This window comes from Lonchura striata, chromosome 2, assembly GCF_050655825.1.
Source record: "Lonchura striata isolate lonStrDom1 chromosome 2, ASM5065582v1, whole genome shotgun sequence".
NCBI lineage: Eukaryota > Metazoa > Chordata > Aves > Passeriformes > Estrildidae > Lonchura > Lonchura striata.
Window position 1 is genome coordinate 47,070,419 of NC_140704.1, and position 17,743 is coordinate 47,088,161.

The 17,743-nt window shown below is 37.1% G+C and overlaps 1 protein-coding gene across 2 annotated transcripts in view; it reads left to right on the forward strand.

Moving 5' to 3' along the window:
* Window positions 1–17,743, forward strand: part of SEPTIN7 (septin 7) — a 78,258-nt gene that overhangs the window by 5,246 nt on the left and 55,269 nt on the right. The window contains exons 2-4 of one of the 2 annotated variants that reach the window (XM_021553263.4): window positions 5,055–5,132; window positions 7,482–10,691; window positions 13,338–13,440. In XM_021553263.4, the coding sequence (XP_021408938.2) occupies window positions 13,431–13,440 (10 nt within the window). In that variant the 5' untranslated portion in view covers window positions 5,055–5,132; window positions 7,482–10,691; window positions 13,338–13,430. The remainder of the gene's footprint in view (window positions 1–5,054; window positions 5,133–7,481; window positions 10,692–13,337; window positions 13,441–17,743) is intronic. The other variant, XM_085573341.1, reaches the window with a different exon arrangement.

A 17,743-nucleotide genomic window follows, 5' to 3' on the forward strand; every position in this document is an offset into this window, starting at 1 on the left:
GTGTTGGCATGGAAAAAGAAATGCAAGTGGGGTCGAGGCAAGAGCTGGAACTTCAGCCGACCACTTGGGCAGCAGAGAGCTGCATGCAGCCTTGGTTTAGTGTGTGCTTTAGACTGGTGCAAAGAGAAGAGGCTTCATTTGCTCTTCCCACCCAAACACTGAATCTTAAGGTAGGCCGGCAGTTGCTGTGTCAATGTGCCCAAGGCAGCAGATACATGGTAGTTGATCTAGTTGTACAGTCTGTTTATTTCCACTCTGCCAGTGGTTGAGATAGGGAAGGAGACTGTATCCTGTTGGAAGAATTAGTGCTAGTGGTTGAGAATGTAGTACTCTCCTCTTGGTGAGGGCTGGTGACTTAACTGAGAATAAACTCAAGTGGGCAAAGTTTAATAGCTTTTGTTTCAGTTCCTGTCACTCACTCCTTGATCACTGAATGGGTGAGGTGAGGCTTTTTATTACAGGCTGTTGAATCATTGCCTATGACTTTTATGGTAATATTATGTTAGCAATAGGACTTTCCTAGAGTGGTATGAAAAACTAAGGCACTCATTAATGATGACTGCAGAAATCTCACAGTGCAGAGGGTCTTGTAGTCGTGATCAGATCCTGAGTATGGTGGTATCACAGTTTTAGCTGACTTCCTGTTACAAAAAAAAAAAAAAAAAGGCAGTTCTGAGGCATTAAAAACTGTTGCTGGAGAAATGTAATTCTCTGGAAGCTTTCTGACAGCAGAGGCTTTTCTAAATGTGTGATCTTACCAATATGCACTGTAGTAAAATTCCAGATGCTGGCTTAAATGTAATTTAATGCTTTTACATTTTGGACAGTGAAAGTTTCCAAAGTAGATTGATGCCAAGATCCTCTTGTTTCTGCCCATCCATTGCTTCTGGGAATGAACATGTTCTAATTGTAGTTAGTAAAGGTGTATTAACAAACCAAGAGATTCAAGATTATCTTAGTTTCTTCTGGGGAGGCTTTGCCAGATGGTGTGAAATCAAGGTCTGAGTAATCCCTTGATGATGGGTAAAGGAAAGCCATTCTGTTAACTTCTGTGTTCTGTATTTTTGTAGCACTTAGTTGAGGGAGAACTTAGAGGACAATAGACTGCAAACTGCTGCAGTATGGTACTGAAGTTCGAAGTCACCTACTACTCTTCATCTGTGCCAAATATTGACCTTCAGTGCTCTTATTTGCAGTTCTGTGGGCATCTGCAAACCAATAAGTTCTCGGAGCAGTGGAAAGAGCCTGCAATTTCTATCTGAGAGACTGAAACAATGAGGAACGAGACCTTAAAGCAGCTGGGGCAAAAACCATACTATGTGGTTGTTTGTTGACAGTTTAGGGTTGTGAATAAAAAAATATCCATTTCAGTCAGTTAAAGAAAAAATGGCTAAATGTTACAAGTTCAAAACAATGCTGAAGACTAGATGCTAGAAGGGAGGAGAAGGTAAGGGTAATGAGCCCCCATCCCATAAACATTTGCTAAGGAAAGCTGGGAATTTCAGCAGGGAGTTTTTCCTTACCAGCAGTTTCAAATTTAGTAAGTTAATTTTTGAGCTGGGTGGTGGTTGGTGTTCCTTTTCATGTCTTTAATACCAGGGGCTCTGTAAAAGGTTGAGGTTTGTTGTGTTCAGAAGCCTTGAACAGTGGAATTTTTCTGCTGAGGAGTTTAAAATTTTATTAATATTCAGTATTTTTATGCAGACCTAGTTATTTGAATGTCAGTATGTTAGTAATGAAGGGCCATTGATGTGTTGTTTGTCCAAACACATGCAAGAGTTAATTTGAAGAAGACTTTGATAGTGATTGAGACACAGCTTCTGCGAAGAAGTATTAATGGATGGGCTCTAACCTGCTCACTGAAGGATTTTCACTTGCCCCTGGCCTTGTGATCGGCTTGCAAGGCTTCCAGTGTCCCCCTAGGTAAATGTGTTCAGTTCTTTGTGGCTGTGGGCATCAACAATGAGCCTGGGTTTCCTGTTGCTGTGAACTGTGTTTCTGGCTGTGCATCTTGCCTTCTGAGTACTCTGGTGTGGCAGCAAGGTGTGGAGAGGATTTAACTCCCACTTGAAAATTTGGCAGGGCTAATCATGCAGGATAGCTGCTCAGCTGGTGAACGTGTTGGACCATGTAGTGCATGCTCTTCACAGCCAGCTTCCTTACTAAAGCCAAAAACAAAAGGATTTGGGAAGTTGAGAAACCAGCAGCTTTGGTGCTGTTAATTGCTGGGATGGTTTGCAATCCAGCTGTGGCTTCACTCCTTACAGTCTTTAGTTTTGTCATACAAAGCAGTTTGACTGCTGTTGATTTGGTTGCTCTCAGACGTGTTGCCTTCCTCGTTGAAAAACATATGCATTAAACACCAAGTTAAAAATTAAATCTTTAATATAGAGTGAATGAAATGAAACTTTAGGATTTCAAAATGCTGACCTATTTTACAGATGAATGGTAGTTTTATCAACTGTATATTGTAATATTTTTAATATTTAATCTGGATAATAAATTTTACTGTAGATATGGACCATTCTTTATATCAGTTGCCGTTGCAACTCATGGGGAAACAGTCTTAACTTTTACTTGATATCTTCCTTACACAGTAATTATGATGGGAGCTATCTTTCTGTGGTATCTCCCTAGCTTAAAAATAAAGATAATTAAAAACAATGCAGCCAGCCAGCTGTGTTTCATAACATCTAAATTTAACACATGGAATGGTTTTAATGCTTGGCTTGGCATAATTCTTTGAAATAACACCTGGGTCTTTTTTTAATCATCTTAGTCTCATTAGAATTCTTTATATTCTAAATAGAGAACTCAGTGTGAAAGTAGTTAAAAGGTAAAATTCTCGAAGTATTAGTAATGTAATATCCCTATGGACCCATCTCAAGGTTTGATGAACCTTGTAGTAGAAGATTTGAAACACAAAAATACGATTTCAGCATATCACGAAAATGAGAATTAAAAAGCCTAAATTCTGTGTTCTGGTATCATTAAAATATGCTTTTGTAGGGGGAACAGGGACTTAAAATTTTAGCTCAAAATATCTGTCATGGTGAAACCAGCAGGACTTTTGAAAGCTTCTCTATAGCAGAGGGTAAGGAGTTCAACATAGAAACTAGTATAGGAAAATATGAATGTACAGAAGACCAGATGACTTCCATATTGGAATGATTTGCATCCACCATACAGAAATGTATGGTAAAAGGCCTTCACCCTAGTTATTTCTCAAATGACAATTGTCCACGTTGACAGAAGAATCAGGATGAAATACTGTAGTTTCTCTCTTTGAGGGGAACACACTTCATTTAGACAATGTTGAATGTACTTGAGTATTTTTGCATGAATGATTCACCTCTCATTAGCATTTCTGCGCCTACATGTTCAAGAAATTTTACTAGATCTGATAGTAATCCTTTGGGCTAGAGCTGTAATAATGGTGTTTCTTGTCCTGCCATCCTTAGAGCTGCTTGATGAGGAGGGAGCATGGGATGTGCTGCTGGGGAGTTCACTTCTGTGGAGATTCCAAGCATTGAACAGAAGGAAGTGCAGAGTGCACACCTGCAAATGCCTTTTTCAGAGTCCCTTGGCTGAAATACTGCCCAGCTGGACTGCAGCAATCTGGTCTTGCTGAGAAACTATCTTCTGTGCTTGGGCTTACATGAGATACCTGTGCTGTTGCTGCTGCTTCACCCAGAGATTTGGTGTGGGAATCAGTTAATTTGGGTTTATTCTTGGGGTTTTTTTGGGATTTTTTAAATTTTGGGGGTTTTTTATCATTCCCTGCTGAATCTTTCTGTGAACTGATCAAGCTGTATGCAAATTTTGAAGGAAAATGCAATGTTATGGTGAACCTGAAGGAACTGAAAAAGGATATCGCAAAGGAACTAAATGATACATTGCAGCATGACATGTTAGTTTGTTTCTTAGTACTTACTATGCTTTCTTCCTTTGGTGTTTCCAGTGCTAAGTGAGACTTTCAAAATGGTCTCCATGTAGAGGCACTGACCTACTTGGGGGAGAATTTCTATTTCCTTAAAAATGGCTCTTTTCAAAACCATTGTTTAGTTGATGTCATAGGAGATGAAAGTAGTGGGAGATAAAACTTTCTGAAAGATGCCACCATTTTGGTATTGGTTGGTAGGCATTTTTTGGGGTTTTTAAAAATTATTTTAAAATCTTTTATTTAGAAGTCTCTTGGAAAATATCCACAAGCTAAATAGACATGAGACATGTTAAATAGGAAGTGGAATAACAGATAGTTTCTTTTTGTTCAAGTTGTTTGTTTGTGTTCAGTATTTCTTTTTTCCTTGAAGGCTTTGTATCCAGGGATCTTCCATACTTGGGTTTGGTTTTTTTGGTGGTTTTTAATAATATTTTTTTCTTTTGTATCTTTCATCTTCAGCCCTTGGTTCAGTGTTTGTATTGGAATAAACATTCAAAGACAGCAAAACTGAGGGAGAAGATTTAGGGCAGCTAATGGTGGTGATCGACACACCAAGTGATGTGTGGTTGATGCTGTTCTTGACAGAAAGTCCCCAGCTGCCATTTCATTTCAACCCTGACTTTATAGAGTGGAAGATAATCGGTCACTTCACTGTCAAATGTGATTTTGAGTTGGTCATTTCAGTTGGATGCAAGTTGCTGTGTGATAGTGGTTTGTGTGCTGCTCTCTGCAGGCAGACTAAGGGGTTTTTTAAAGCCAGAATAAAGGGGAAAATGCACAAACACTCAAGAAGCTTTAAAGTAGTATTCTTGTACTTTAAAATCTCATCTAAATTGCAAAAAAGGTTTACTTGATTTTCAAGGAATTAATTACCTAGCTATTCCTAGTGGAGGCTGAACTATTACAAAAAAAGTCAACATATGTTATTGTAAATGCAGGTGAACCCAATGGGAAGAAATGACGATGTCTGGCTTAATTCAGAAGGCTGAATGATTTCTTTATTATAACTATGTTAAATACATTAATATACTACATAAAAAAGAAGATACTAAAACTACATACTACTTTCTCTGACTCTTAACTCTAACACAACTTGTGATCCTCTCGTAAGAGTCCAGCCACAGGTGAATTGGATTGGCCATCAGGCTCAAACAATCCTCACCAGAATCCAATCAAGCAATCACTCCAGGTAAACAATTCTCCAAACACATTCCACATAGGAAAAACAAGGAGCAGAAATAGAAATTGTTTTCTCTTTCATTTCTCTCTGTGCACCTCTATGAAAAATCCTGAGAGAGAGAGAATGTACTTGCCACAATATGTGGCTGGCCTGAATTATTCTATAGAGTCATAATGGGTAGAACTTTTTAACATTGTATGTTTTAGTTATACAGGCCTACTTTTATAGTTTGACAACTTTCCTCCCTCTCTGCCCCTTCTATAACTATAATTAGTTACTACTTAACTGGCTTAATTTTGCTGTAGTTGTCTGCTTTCTTGCACTTTGGCTGCTCAAAGAAGTGCAGCACTGGCTGTGTTGGCTGTAGCTGCTGTGCATATTTATTGTAGACTGGCTCTGAAGTCTCTCAGATTTCTTTTTACTAGACAAGTTAAGGTTTAGTAGTGTGCCTACTACATCCTGTTTGCTTTTCTTTGGAGTTTTTTGCTATCCTCCTGAACGTGTTGCCTGTAGCTCAACAGACAGCTTATGCTCTCTACTCTTTCTGGTCTTTGCAGTGCAGAGTCCTTTAGCTCTTAGATACCACTTGTATTTCAGCACAATTTTTAATAAGCCAGATTATGGTGTTAGGAATGGGAAAGAAGTGGGATGCCTAAAGCTCATTCTTCACCTGCTCACTCATTATGCTTAGTGCAATTTTGAGGAACAGTGGAATTAGTGCATTCAGTGTATCAGTGCTTGAAATCAGTACTATTGACTTACTCAGCTTGCTACTAGAGACTGAAAGAGATCGTCATTTCTTAATTATGGTTGTGCACGGAAAGGATTTTTTTTTTAATCCTTTATGAAAATATTTTTTTTCCTAATGTAGGCCATACTCTCAGTTCACACTTGGAAATCAAGTTGTTGTCTTGTGAAGAAAGGCTGCAGCTGATGTCTGTTTGAGGGAATAGAAGTACTCATTTCCTTTCCATTTCAGTGCTAGACTTCTACCATGCTGATTACAGCATATGTTACTGACCCAGCAAATATTTTTACTTTACTTTGAATAGTGAAAGGACAAATGTGTTCATAGATGCTCAACTTAAGTTTAAATTTGCAAAGAGATCTGATGAGTTTCCCTTTTATATTATTTCCATACTTTGTTCTTTTGTTCTTTGGATTTTTTTCTGTTGTTTGTTTGGTTTTTTTAGTATGGATTGTGTTTATCTAAAGTGTATTTGCAGAGGAAAAAGTCAATGCTGAGGTACTACATATTGTCTTAACAAGTGCTCATGGATTGTAGAAGCATTATTACACTAAATACTGCTACCTGAAGCCTGTATTTTAAGAATGCAGTAACAAAAACTGAGTTACAAGATGCATAGTTATGTCTCTGAGATGTGGGAGGACAAGATGGGGAGATGTCTTACTTGTTTTCTCTATGTATTGTCTCTATATTGACAGATTGGAAAAATGGAAAGTTAGATAAACTGTAGAAGATTTGAAGGGGTTTTGAAGGTGTTGGTAAAGCCTTATTGCAAGTTTTGGAGGCTTCTTTGTATTGATGTGGAGACTTCAAGTAACTAGCAGTGCTAGAAAGAGGAAAATAACAAGTTACCATGTCAGGGATAGTGTAGGAAATAGAAGTAAACAGTGCTTGTAGACCAGTCATTATGCATAGAACCAGAAACTGTCAGTCTGATCACTCACAGCATGGTGGTAGGATATTGTATAGAAATACTGTGGCTAAACGGTTTGCAGAAATTCAGCTAAAAGTTTTAAAAATACTATTTTAATTCTTGAAATCATTGTTAGAGCAGGTGCAAATTCATGTGTTTTAGCAGCACTGAGTAAAATAAACTGTGTATAAAGAAGACTTGCCTTGCATCTAGTTACCTTACCAAAACAAATTGACACCATAGCAAATGTAGATTGTAGAAAAAAATACTGTGTTCATAGGGTGCTCCTGGTTTAACTGTGTGAAATGCATGAAGAATAATTAGCTTTTCTTTTCATTGTTGATGAAAACAAACATTCCTATCATATGCCAAATGCAGAGGGTATCTGCCTTTTCTAATATAACTTCGTGTTATGGTCAGATTTCAACAATTTTTGGGTTTTCTGTGATATTCCTGGGTACTTCTAAAAGCAGTATTTCCTAGGAGGTGACTAGAAGAAAAGTAAGTATTTCTCTTAGAATAAGTTGGATTGAGAAGCGCTACAGCCAGCCTTGATTGGAAAGGACAGTGACTCCCCAATGTCACACTGCTGTTCTGTTTGGTCTTTTATTTTTTCTGCAGCTGTCTTCATTAATATTTGCTGCTATTTTGGCTATGTCATAAATCCTCAAAGAGTTTTCATAACATCATATTACAGGCTGTTGGTTGTTATCAGTGCACAGAAGCTGCACTTACCTGTGTGGAGTGTGAGCTGAACTCTCAGGTTGCACATCATAGAGGTAAACAAATGGCTTTAGCTCACCTCAGACTTCCATCCCCTTTTGATCAGAGGGATAAGGTATGCTCTTTTGCAGGCACTGGACCTTAGGCCAGAGACTCTCATCCTTTGGCCCAGATGGTAATACTTGAATAATGACTTTAAATTTATCATTCCTGAACACAGTCATCCCAGAATAAAGGAGAAATGTAAATTACAGTGTCTGGGCAATAACAAAGATGATAGACTTATTTAAAAAGAAACTCCTATTTTTTTTTTTTTTTAAATAAGTGATCTCCTTTAGAGATGCTTGGGAAGCCACTGATGCCCTGTTTGTCTTTTCACTCATTTGCATATTTAGAGCAGTTTGCTGCTAGCTATTAATTCATTGATTCAAATGATGGATCCAAAAACACCAGCTCTGCAGCTGGTTTATGTGGGCTGTGACATTTTGCTTGAGGGAGATGTACATTAAAGCAATATTGAATACACAGAGTAGATGCACTGAAAGTCATCTAAGGCCAGATTTATAATTGTATGGCTTGCCTTCATTTGTGCTAAGTTAGATTGGAGATAACTGACAACTACAACAACATGAAAATCTTAGAAGACTTGATATAAAATAATATCTGGAATGTATCTTGGGTGAATGTAAAGTGATGCACGTGGACTGCTGTGCTATATGCTCAGTGACAAGCTGTGAACATTTTTTAGAGCTCAGGAGTGAGGTCTTGTGTTCACAGTGTCATCAGCTCAGTGCTTGGAGGGAGTCAAATAAGTTACATGTTGGGAATCAGTAAAAGGATCAGAGAGTAAGAGACAGCACATGATCAGACATAGGATCTGCGTTTTGCCTCTTGGATACTGTGTGTAGCTCTTGCCCTGGCTTCTTCAGAAGAGTACAGAGCTAGAGTTATGTACTAGCAGCAGGAGCAGAGACATGAAATGGCTTCTTTTGAATGCAGTACGTTAGATGATTAGGGCTGTTTTCCAATGAAGATACTACTGTGCAGCAGTTAAGCTAACAGGAGGTAATTTTGAAATGATAGTCATCCTTTTAACCATGTACAGAGGGAGTCCTTGCTACAGGGACTTCTGTGGATGCTGTTTTAGTGATTATAGGAAGAGTGTGCATGGAAGAGAAATTGGTCAAATGCAATTTAAGTGAAGAAATACCCCATGCTAAATGCTTGTGAGGTAGATCTTTGGTGACTGTGGAGGTGTTAAGAGAAACACTGCTCTGTTTATTCTGCTGTATGTGCTACCTTAGATGTATGTTTCCAGCCACTGTTGAAGGCAGGAACTTTGGTGTGATCCATGTGGCTGTTCTTGCTGGATGATAGGATTTGAAATTGTACTGCTTTTGTCCAGGGAAGGAGGCTCCTGTGTGCCCTTAGTGAACTAATTCTTGATGATGTTACCTTGTTTCACCGTAGAAAGTAGTGATGTGCAACATGATACCTGATAGTAATGTAGTACTTAAGGTGGTTGATATTAAAATCTTGGAGTACTGGAACTGCTGTGGGAACTGCAGTATTAGTTACGTTCATTATGTTACAGCCTGTACAGCTTGCTCCAGATCTGCTGCATATGTATCTCCCTCCTAAAACAAAGGGAACTTCTTCCAGAGCATCTTGTGCCACCTTTCTGCGAGGCACAGAGAAGGAATGGCATTGATCAGCAGTGCTTTGCTTACTTGTCCTCTCAGAAGAGTACAGCAGCAATGTACCCAGTGTGCTGAGCTGGTATGGCTCTGGATGCTGACAGAACATGAAGGGGATTGTAAAATCAGAAAGCTTATATTGCATTAGGTTGAAAAACAGAAGGGAAACTGCTTTTAACTGCAGTTTCCATCACATTGATTAAAAATTAGATATTAAGGTGCAGAAGCATCTTAACTGCCAGTGTAGAATTTGCTGTTAAGATTTTTTTTTTTTACTTTGTTGGTATCAATGTCTTAAAATACTCAAGCACAGGAAGATGTTTAGTGATAAACAGGATATTTGTATTACAGCTTTTAGTTAAGGTATTGTAAGTGGTGTGTTGGAGAACTGTTGTAGACCTCTTGTCACGCACAGAGTTAGATGTTGTTGGATAGACACTTAGCTTGTGCTCCCTGCTTTGTTCTTTATTTTCTGACTGTTGAACCATGACAGTTGTGCCCAAGGTTGCAGCAGTGCTCTAATGCTCAGTGTTGCAAATGAAGTGAATTGGCACTGTTCACTGAATGTGTAAAGTGACTTAGAAATGCAGAATGCTGGGAGACATTTGCTGGGGTGATGGCTTTGATCTTTGTACCTTTTCCACAATAAAATAAAGATGTGATGCAGTAGTGTGGTGAAATGAGATGGTGTGTTCTAGTGAACACCTCAGAAGAAGAAACACTCCAGAACCCATTACAGGTTCAGGTAGCATATAGCAAACAAAAAACATGCTGAGTAATTGAAGTAAAAAGAGTTATTGTACAGCTGTCTGTACTGATCTTTAAATGGGTGGCGTTCATATACTATATTACCATGAAATTAGGTTGTTTTATGTATAATCCAAACTAAATTAAGGTTACTAACAAAGTAAATTAAGGACGCCTGCAAGAAAGGTGAAGAGGGAATTTTAACAAGGGTATGAAGTGAGAGGACAAGGGGAAATGGCCTTCCAACTAACAGAGGATAGGTTTAGATTAGCTGTTAGGAAGAAATTCTTTCTTGTGAGGGTGGTGAGGCACTGGAATCGATTGTCCAGAGAAGTTGTGGATGTCCCATCCCTGGAAGTGTTCAAGATCAGGTTCGATGGGGTTTACAGCAAGCTGACCTAGTGGAAGGTGTCCATGCCCATGACAGGGGGTTTAGAAGTAGATGTTCCTCAATACCCCTTCCATCCCAAACCATTCTGTGATTCTGCTTAAAATGTTGCATCCTGAGCATACTAGATAGAAAATACTGTGGGTTACTTTGATCAAATGTAAGTAACTTTTTCTTCTTTTCTTTTCTTTCTCACACTGCCCCTGTTCCTCTCTCTGGATTGTGGCTGCACCTGTATGGACTCATTGCTGCAATGGTTCAAATTAATCATTTTACTGGACTACTTCTGGATGTATTCTCTTGATATCTTCAATTGTGAAAATGATGGAAACGTGTTGTTTACAAAGTAGCTGTAAGTATTACATTGATACAGATATTTTACAGTTAGTATAGGAATAGAAGCAGCATTTGGTTTTTAGTAGCCGAATTGAAATTGAGCTTAGGTAGAAATTGGTTGAAAATCACAAAGAGATAAAAATTAAGGGGAAGGTATTGTAAGTATTAGAAACATGAGATCTCATTTGGCACCATGTTCAAGACAGTGGAAGCCAATTATTTTTCAAAAAAAGTACTAAGTTATTTTAAAAGCTATTGCAGGAGTTAAAGAAACTCAGTTCCTTACCTGTTTTGGTCTCTTTAGAAGTGGCAAGTTATGAACAAAGGCATCAATTTAAAATCCAGCATGCTGAAATCTTCAGTTTTAATTGGTATACCAGAAATATGAATCTGGCATCCAGCTGCAGGTTTTTAAAAGGCTCTTTCCTATTGATGGCAAATGCTCACATTAGACACAGCATTAATGCCCAGTGTAACATTTAGTGCATCTTCATTTTTTGGTTGCTACCATTTATATTTCATTATCTAAAATTGTAATTAATGTAGACCCACTTAATAAAGCAAACAACCCAAAATTTGCCATCTATTATTTTTTAGCATTTCATACTCAGTGATCTAAAAGTTCATAGGGGTAAAACTATCTGAAGTGTGGAGCTCTTTATAAATGGGAAGAGAAATAACTTTAGTTTGAAACAAGAATTATATGGAAACCCATTATTTTAAGCAAAAGAATTAGCTAATGAGGGGGTGAACTGTTTCTGGTAAACATGGCACACATTGAAAGGTATGTAGATACTAAAAAATGCATGTGGCTGACAAGTAGAACTATTAGGAGTGTCTGACTGTGATTAGATATTTCGTATCTGGTAGGATGAATAGGAGTTCCATGTCCTTAATCGTTATTAAGGACCTGCACTGTTAAGGAGCCCTTTAATATCTTAAACAGCACTGACCTGCATGTCATGCAATATCTCTGAAGCATTGGCTCCAGCTTGGAGTTTTAGATTGTGATAAATTCCATTCCTTACATGTAGTAATAGATTGGAAAATTAAAACAAATATTTGGATTTTAAATTCCTGGTTGATTTTTAAAATACTTCAAAACCTTTCAGATGAGATTATAGCTGCACCAAAGGCAAAAGAAACAAAAGAAGTTCCTTGATGACACAATACAAAGATTCCTACATTTAGGAAAGTAATAACCTTTGTTGCATTATGAGTGTTTAAACTTGAGCCTCTAACTTAGTCTTTGCAATGATGTAGTTTTGTTTGAGATTAATAGTTTATTTGTCAAATGGAGAAATCAGTTGGGTGACTTAAAACAGAGAGTCCATTTATTGACTAGTGCTGCTGGTCTGCCAAGAGCTTGCAGTCAATACTTTAAAGGTGATAGTGGTTTTATAGCCTTGCTTTAATTAAATAAATATTTTTAATTTCAAAGTTCTGAGTTATTACTGCATTGAACTTACTTTGTCAGTTTTAGAAAGAAAAAAATTCAAAATAAATGAGTCAACCACATACCAAACTTGAATTAACCATACTGTATCCCATACAGAGAAGTTCTGGGCCAAGAGTGCCTGCAGCATAAAACCTTCTTACAAATTATTTTTTAGAATTCCTCTATGCTCATAAAGATAATTTTAGGGAGTAGAATTTGAATTTGCAGATAGCACTTCAGCTGTGTGGGTATGTACAGCTCTCAAACTCTGCAACTGAGTCAATACCACCATCACATGACATCCTCTCAACTCTGCCTGGATGTAACGCCTAAAGGCTGAAATCATTGCTCCATGACAAGCAGTGCCTTGTGTTGTTTTTAGTAGACAGTGGTCTCAAGAAAGTGTTTTCAGAATATTTGTAAATATCTAAATTGTCCAGTCTTATAAGACAATCCTCAGAGCTGATGTATTAATAAACAGACAGTTGTAGGATTGTGCTGGAAGAGTGGTGTAAAGGTAGCACAGTTGAGCTTTGAAAGATTGCTGGGTCTAGTACAATGAGGAGGAGGCATTTTAAGCACCTCCAGCATTTTCATTAATGTGGTGAGAAGAAGTAATGGCTAGCATCCAGAATTCTTCTCTTATTTCACAGTAGGCACTATTTTGGTAAGTTTTTCGGAGTACAAGACAACTGAAGTTTTGCCTCTAAGGAGGATTTGTTGGAAGGCATGCTGCATTACTGTAAGTCTGGGTTTTACATGAAGGCCTCCAGTTGAGTGACACAGAAGCAGAGGTGTCAAGTTGGTTCCCATCATGTTGAGGCAGTACTACCATGACTTGGAAGTATAGGAAAGATGCATTCATACTGCTGGCCTGTGTTTCAAATGGGCATTGGTACCAAGCTGATTATGTTGTAATTTTGCACGTGCTCACTGTTGTGTTTATACGAACAGTCATAATATTGCAATTGCACTTGCCCAAAATGCTATTATACTTGAGTTTCTGCGCCAGTTTTTTGGCCATCCAATCAAAATTTTTTTTTTTTTTTTGTATTTTTTGCTGCAGTTCATTATACTGTCTTGAATGTAGATAGGTTGGGTAGATTGCACTTTTCTACAAACGTGAAAATGAAGTTAACATTTCAATAACTAAGAATACATGCCAATTAAGAAATTACTTGCTTTCCTTTTAACTTTGTTTTTTCTAAATATCTCTTGCTTTAGCAACAGAAGAACCTTGAAGGATATGTGGGGTTTGCAAATCTTCCAAATCAAGTTTACCGAAAGTCTGTTAAGAGAGGATTTGAGTTCACGCTCATGGTAGTAGGTAAGTTCCTTTATTTGTTTTGAGTGTTGATAGTTAGAAATATTTTGACGTAGTTCTTAAAATCTGTCATGGTGATATGTTTTGCATGATCTCATGGAAAAAACATGGATCTTCCCCTGCTAGACTGATAAATTCAGGTTGGTTAAAAAGAACATTCCTGGTCTGCAAGTTAATGAGGAGATTAATAAATGATGAAAACAGTATAGTTCATATAGTCTTAGGAAAACAGTTTGGTGTGGATCTGGTGTAAAATGCTACTTGCAAGTATGACTCAAGTAATTTGAACTGGATTTTCATTTGAATACAAAAGAACTGTTTTTATGGTTGAGTGCAAAACGACAAAGCCTGTTTATAACCAGGCGGTGGGATCCTGTCTATCCTGCATTTCTGTGACCACAAAACTATGTTACAAAATCAAAGCTTTAATTTAAACAAACCTTTTTAGTCTGTATGGTTGTAAAGAAAACCAAATGTAAACAATTTGTTCCCTATGGACTACAGTAAATGGGAAATTATTGTTTGAATGAATAACACTATTCAGAACAGTTCATTTAGGCTTCAGTGATGACCCAAATTTGTCATCTTTCCTTCTAGGGAATATAATTTCTTTCTTTTTTCTTGTTCTTTTGAGTACTTTTATGGTAGTAGACTTAGTAAAGTTGGATACATTTGTGTGTAACTGATGCTACAGGATATGTTACCCTGCTTTGGCATGCTAATCAGCATCATAATAATAATAATAGTTTAGAAGTTTAGAAAGTGTTTTATAATAACCATCTGTCACTTTGTTATCTAATTCTATCTTTTGTAGTTTGGCTAGCTGATAGTGCTCTGTCATTGGCACAGTGGATTTCTTGTGCAGACTTTATGTGCATGTAACATAATTGTATTAGTGGCAGTTGGAAATCAAGGGCAAATTGGTGCAAACTCATTGTATAGATCATATATATTTTTCTTTTGATTACAAAAGTGAGCTAGAACTTTAAAATTTGAGGGTTGATTTTTTCTTTTGGAACTTGATGACAGGTCCCTTTATAGTCTAGCATCCAAGTACATAATTAATTATTTAGTACAAAACTATTTAGATTAAAATTTGATTTTCTGTTATCTACAGGTAATAAAAAGGAGGAAGGGATGAAACTCTTAAGTGGTAGATGTAGGGATGTGATAGTACTGGAGAATGTCTGCAAAATTACATCAATGTCCTCTTGTTTCCCTGTAGTGTAGCTTAAAGCAATTACATTTAGGAAAGCTGTAGAAGATGGAAGATGCTCAAGAATAAAAATTAGTCCAAAATTAGATTGAAAATGAGACGTTGACTAGTTTTAATATTTTTGTGCTTACTACTAAGACTTCATTTGTTTACATGGAAATTTGTGCCACTCTCTGGAAGCTTACTAGGAGAGGTGGCAATATTTTCCTAAATTAAAAATACCACTAATTCTCTTCTTTTGACCCCCAAGTACAGAAGTCAGATAGTTGAAAGTGAGTGTTTAAACAAAATGATGGCTGATCTTTTAATACTCTGGGAGCATTTGGGGAGGGGTGGGGTAGAGAAGTTATTTTGTTTAAAAGTTAAGTGCCTGGTGATAGTGTGCCCTAAAAAAAAGTGTTTGTTTTTAAATATGAAGGTGAAGTAGTTTGTGTATTACTGATCACTTGTGTTGGTAAACATTGTAATGTAATCTGCAAGGAGATTGTTAGGATTGTAATTATTTGTGGCTGTATTCATCCTGTGAGGTAGTGTACTCTTAACTTGGTTTGAAGTCTTTAGCTGACATAATGATATAAATCTGTAATAGTAAATGGAATTATCTATAATCTTCTTGGTAATGTTTAATTAGAATGTAGTGTTTATATGTGTATGGTCAGTGCTGGAAAAATAAGAACACTGGATGTATTATCTCTTGGAGATTATCTAAAATAGTCACTTGCTCTTTCTACTACTAAGAGTCGTGTGTGCATGGCTACCTTTTACTGCAGATTGCACAACTCCTGATCTTCTGGCTCTGCTTTATTTAACTCATAACACATAACTCAGTATGTTACCATTTGTTCTGAAAGGCAAAAAGAGAAAAACAATGCTTGTGGTTGCTAAACAGGTACAACAAGAAAACAAATCATATCTGGGATCTGTGTCCAGCCATTTTCAGGTGTCCATGAGGTTTGATATTGCAGCTAATGCATTTGTATAGGAACTATTTTCCTGTTGTACATTTAGTCTGGAAATAAGAGTTAAACTTAGTAGATGTGCATAGTGTTATATCTGGCTTTTTTGTCCTTGGAATGCATAGTATGAAAAGTCACTAGAGCAGTATTGGAGGAGAATTTGCCAATATGGTTGTACTATTGTGTGTGTTCCTACTTCTGTAGAAACAATTCTGTTTTCAGTTTAACCGTGTAAGATTTTTCTGACTGAGCAAGTAGTAAGTACAGTACCAAACAGATCTGATGTTTCCAGTAAGAATTTTTGAAAGGAAGTAATTTAATTTTGCAGAACATTTCCTGTGCCTAAAGTGCGAATGTGAGTACATAAAATGCGTATTTCCCCAGTTATTGTCATTGCCCTGGAATGATGGCCATAGCAGTGTGTGGTGGCTTCCTGCTCTTCTTTGTGCCAGTGAAGTTGGAGAATGGGTTTTTAAATGTGGGCATGCATAAGGCTGAGTAGTTGTTGAATAGCCTAGAGAATGGCTTCTGGAGCAGGTTTTCTCCTCCTGAGCTAAGTTGGTTTGTGGCATTGCTTTGGACCCATGTGGACAGTTTTCCGTCCTGTAACTTGCTCTTTTGAGTCAGGACTTGGTAGGACGGATGTATTTGAGGCTCTTAGTTAGTGAGCTCTTTTCTGTGAAGTATAGTTGATGATTTCTGGGTGTTAGGGTGTTTACATTAAATATAACTAATGGGTGAAGTGATTATGAACTACACACATACAAGTATAAAAAAAGGATGTCAAAATACCTTTTTTTATCAAATGTTTTAAGAATCACTGAAAAGTAAACCTTAATAGAAACTGGTGTTACTCTATAATATTTAGCCATAATAAACATTTTGACATTTCTATCTCTGTTTCTTTTCTCTAAATTGTATTGATTCTTTTGTTAGTGTTTATAAACTTGAGAAATTGAAGACTGACACAGCCCTTTCTTTTCCTTATTAATCAGTTTTCATTGATTTGTCTTTAATCTTGATGAGCCTATTTCATATCAGAAGCTAAGCAGTAGTTTTCAACATGCTGCTTCTGCAACAAGTTGGTTTTGCAGAATAAAAACTCAGAAGAACCTTCTCTGAAGCTATGACAAAGTGAACAGAAATATACATTTAACTGAACTCTATTCTTGTTGCTTTCAAAGTAAGACATTTAAGTAGAGGTTTAAAGCAACTGATTCTACATTTGAAGCATTAAAGCTCAGCAGTGGAAAAAATGTCAAGTTTGCCTTAGCCTGCTTCCTTCATAATCTTGTGTCATCTCTTCAAGTATAAGATAGTTGTTGAAACACTTGAGAACCCGACATAAATATTTAGTCTGTCTGAAATCCAACGAGTATTCTCTGTATTTCTCTACTGTATGGGTTTTTTGGAGGAAAGTACATGTTTAAGTCAGATGCTTAAGAAAACTTCCAAAAGTAATACCACTGTGGTTACTAACTCACAGTTAAAGACAGTCTTAATTGTGGAATTGTAGTTCTGTCTATTTGTTAATATAATTACACTTGCTTAAGTAGTGGGTGTGTGTTTTTGCTTTAGTGTATATGAGGTGTGGTACAAATAGTTATTTTTCAGTGGGTCTTCCTCCTAAACACTGAGTCAGGAAATCCCTCTTTTGTTGTTTTTGTACTGAAACAACACCATTAATGGGATTTGAACCAACACCCAAGTAGATGCAAAGTCATAATCGTTAAAAATTCCTTTCTCCTATAGACCTTATGTACTTAAGAACATGTATTCGTGATGACTTTTCCTAGAGCTGTGTTATTTCAAATTGTTCAGGCTTCATGTGCTGCATTAGAAGTTGGACTTTTAAGTTTGGGGTTTTTTTTAAGTCATCTGATTTCCAAAGTACAGAACACTTACAGTTGAGTGGCTTTCCACAAGACCTTTCTATGCAGTTCCTAGTTCTTGAGCAACTGTTTGGTAGCTTTGACTTTGAAAGCTGTTTTGAAACCTCTCCCATAGTAAATTACCTGTTTTGTTTCCAAATTGTTCCTTTAGCCTTGTAGATCACCTGTAGATTACAACTGGGAAGAAAATGCCATGCAATATTGTTGGAGTCCTTCATTTGTAATTATATGCACGCTCAAAG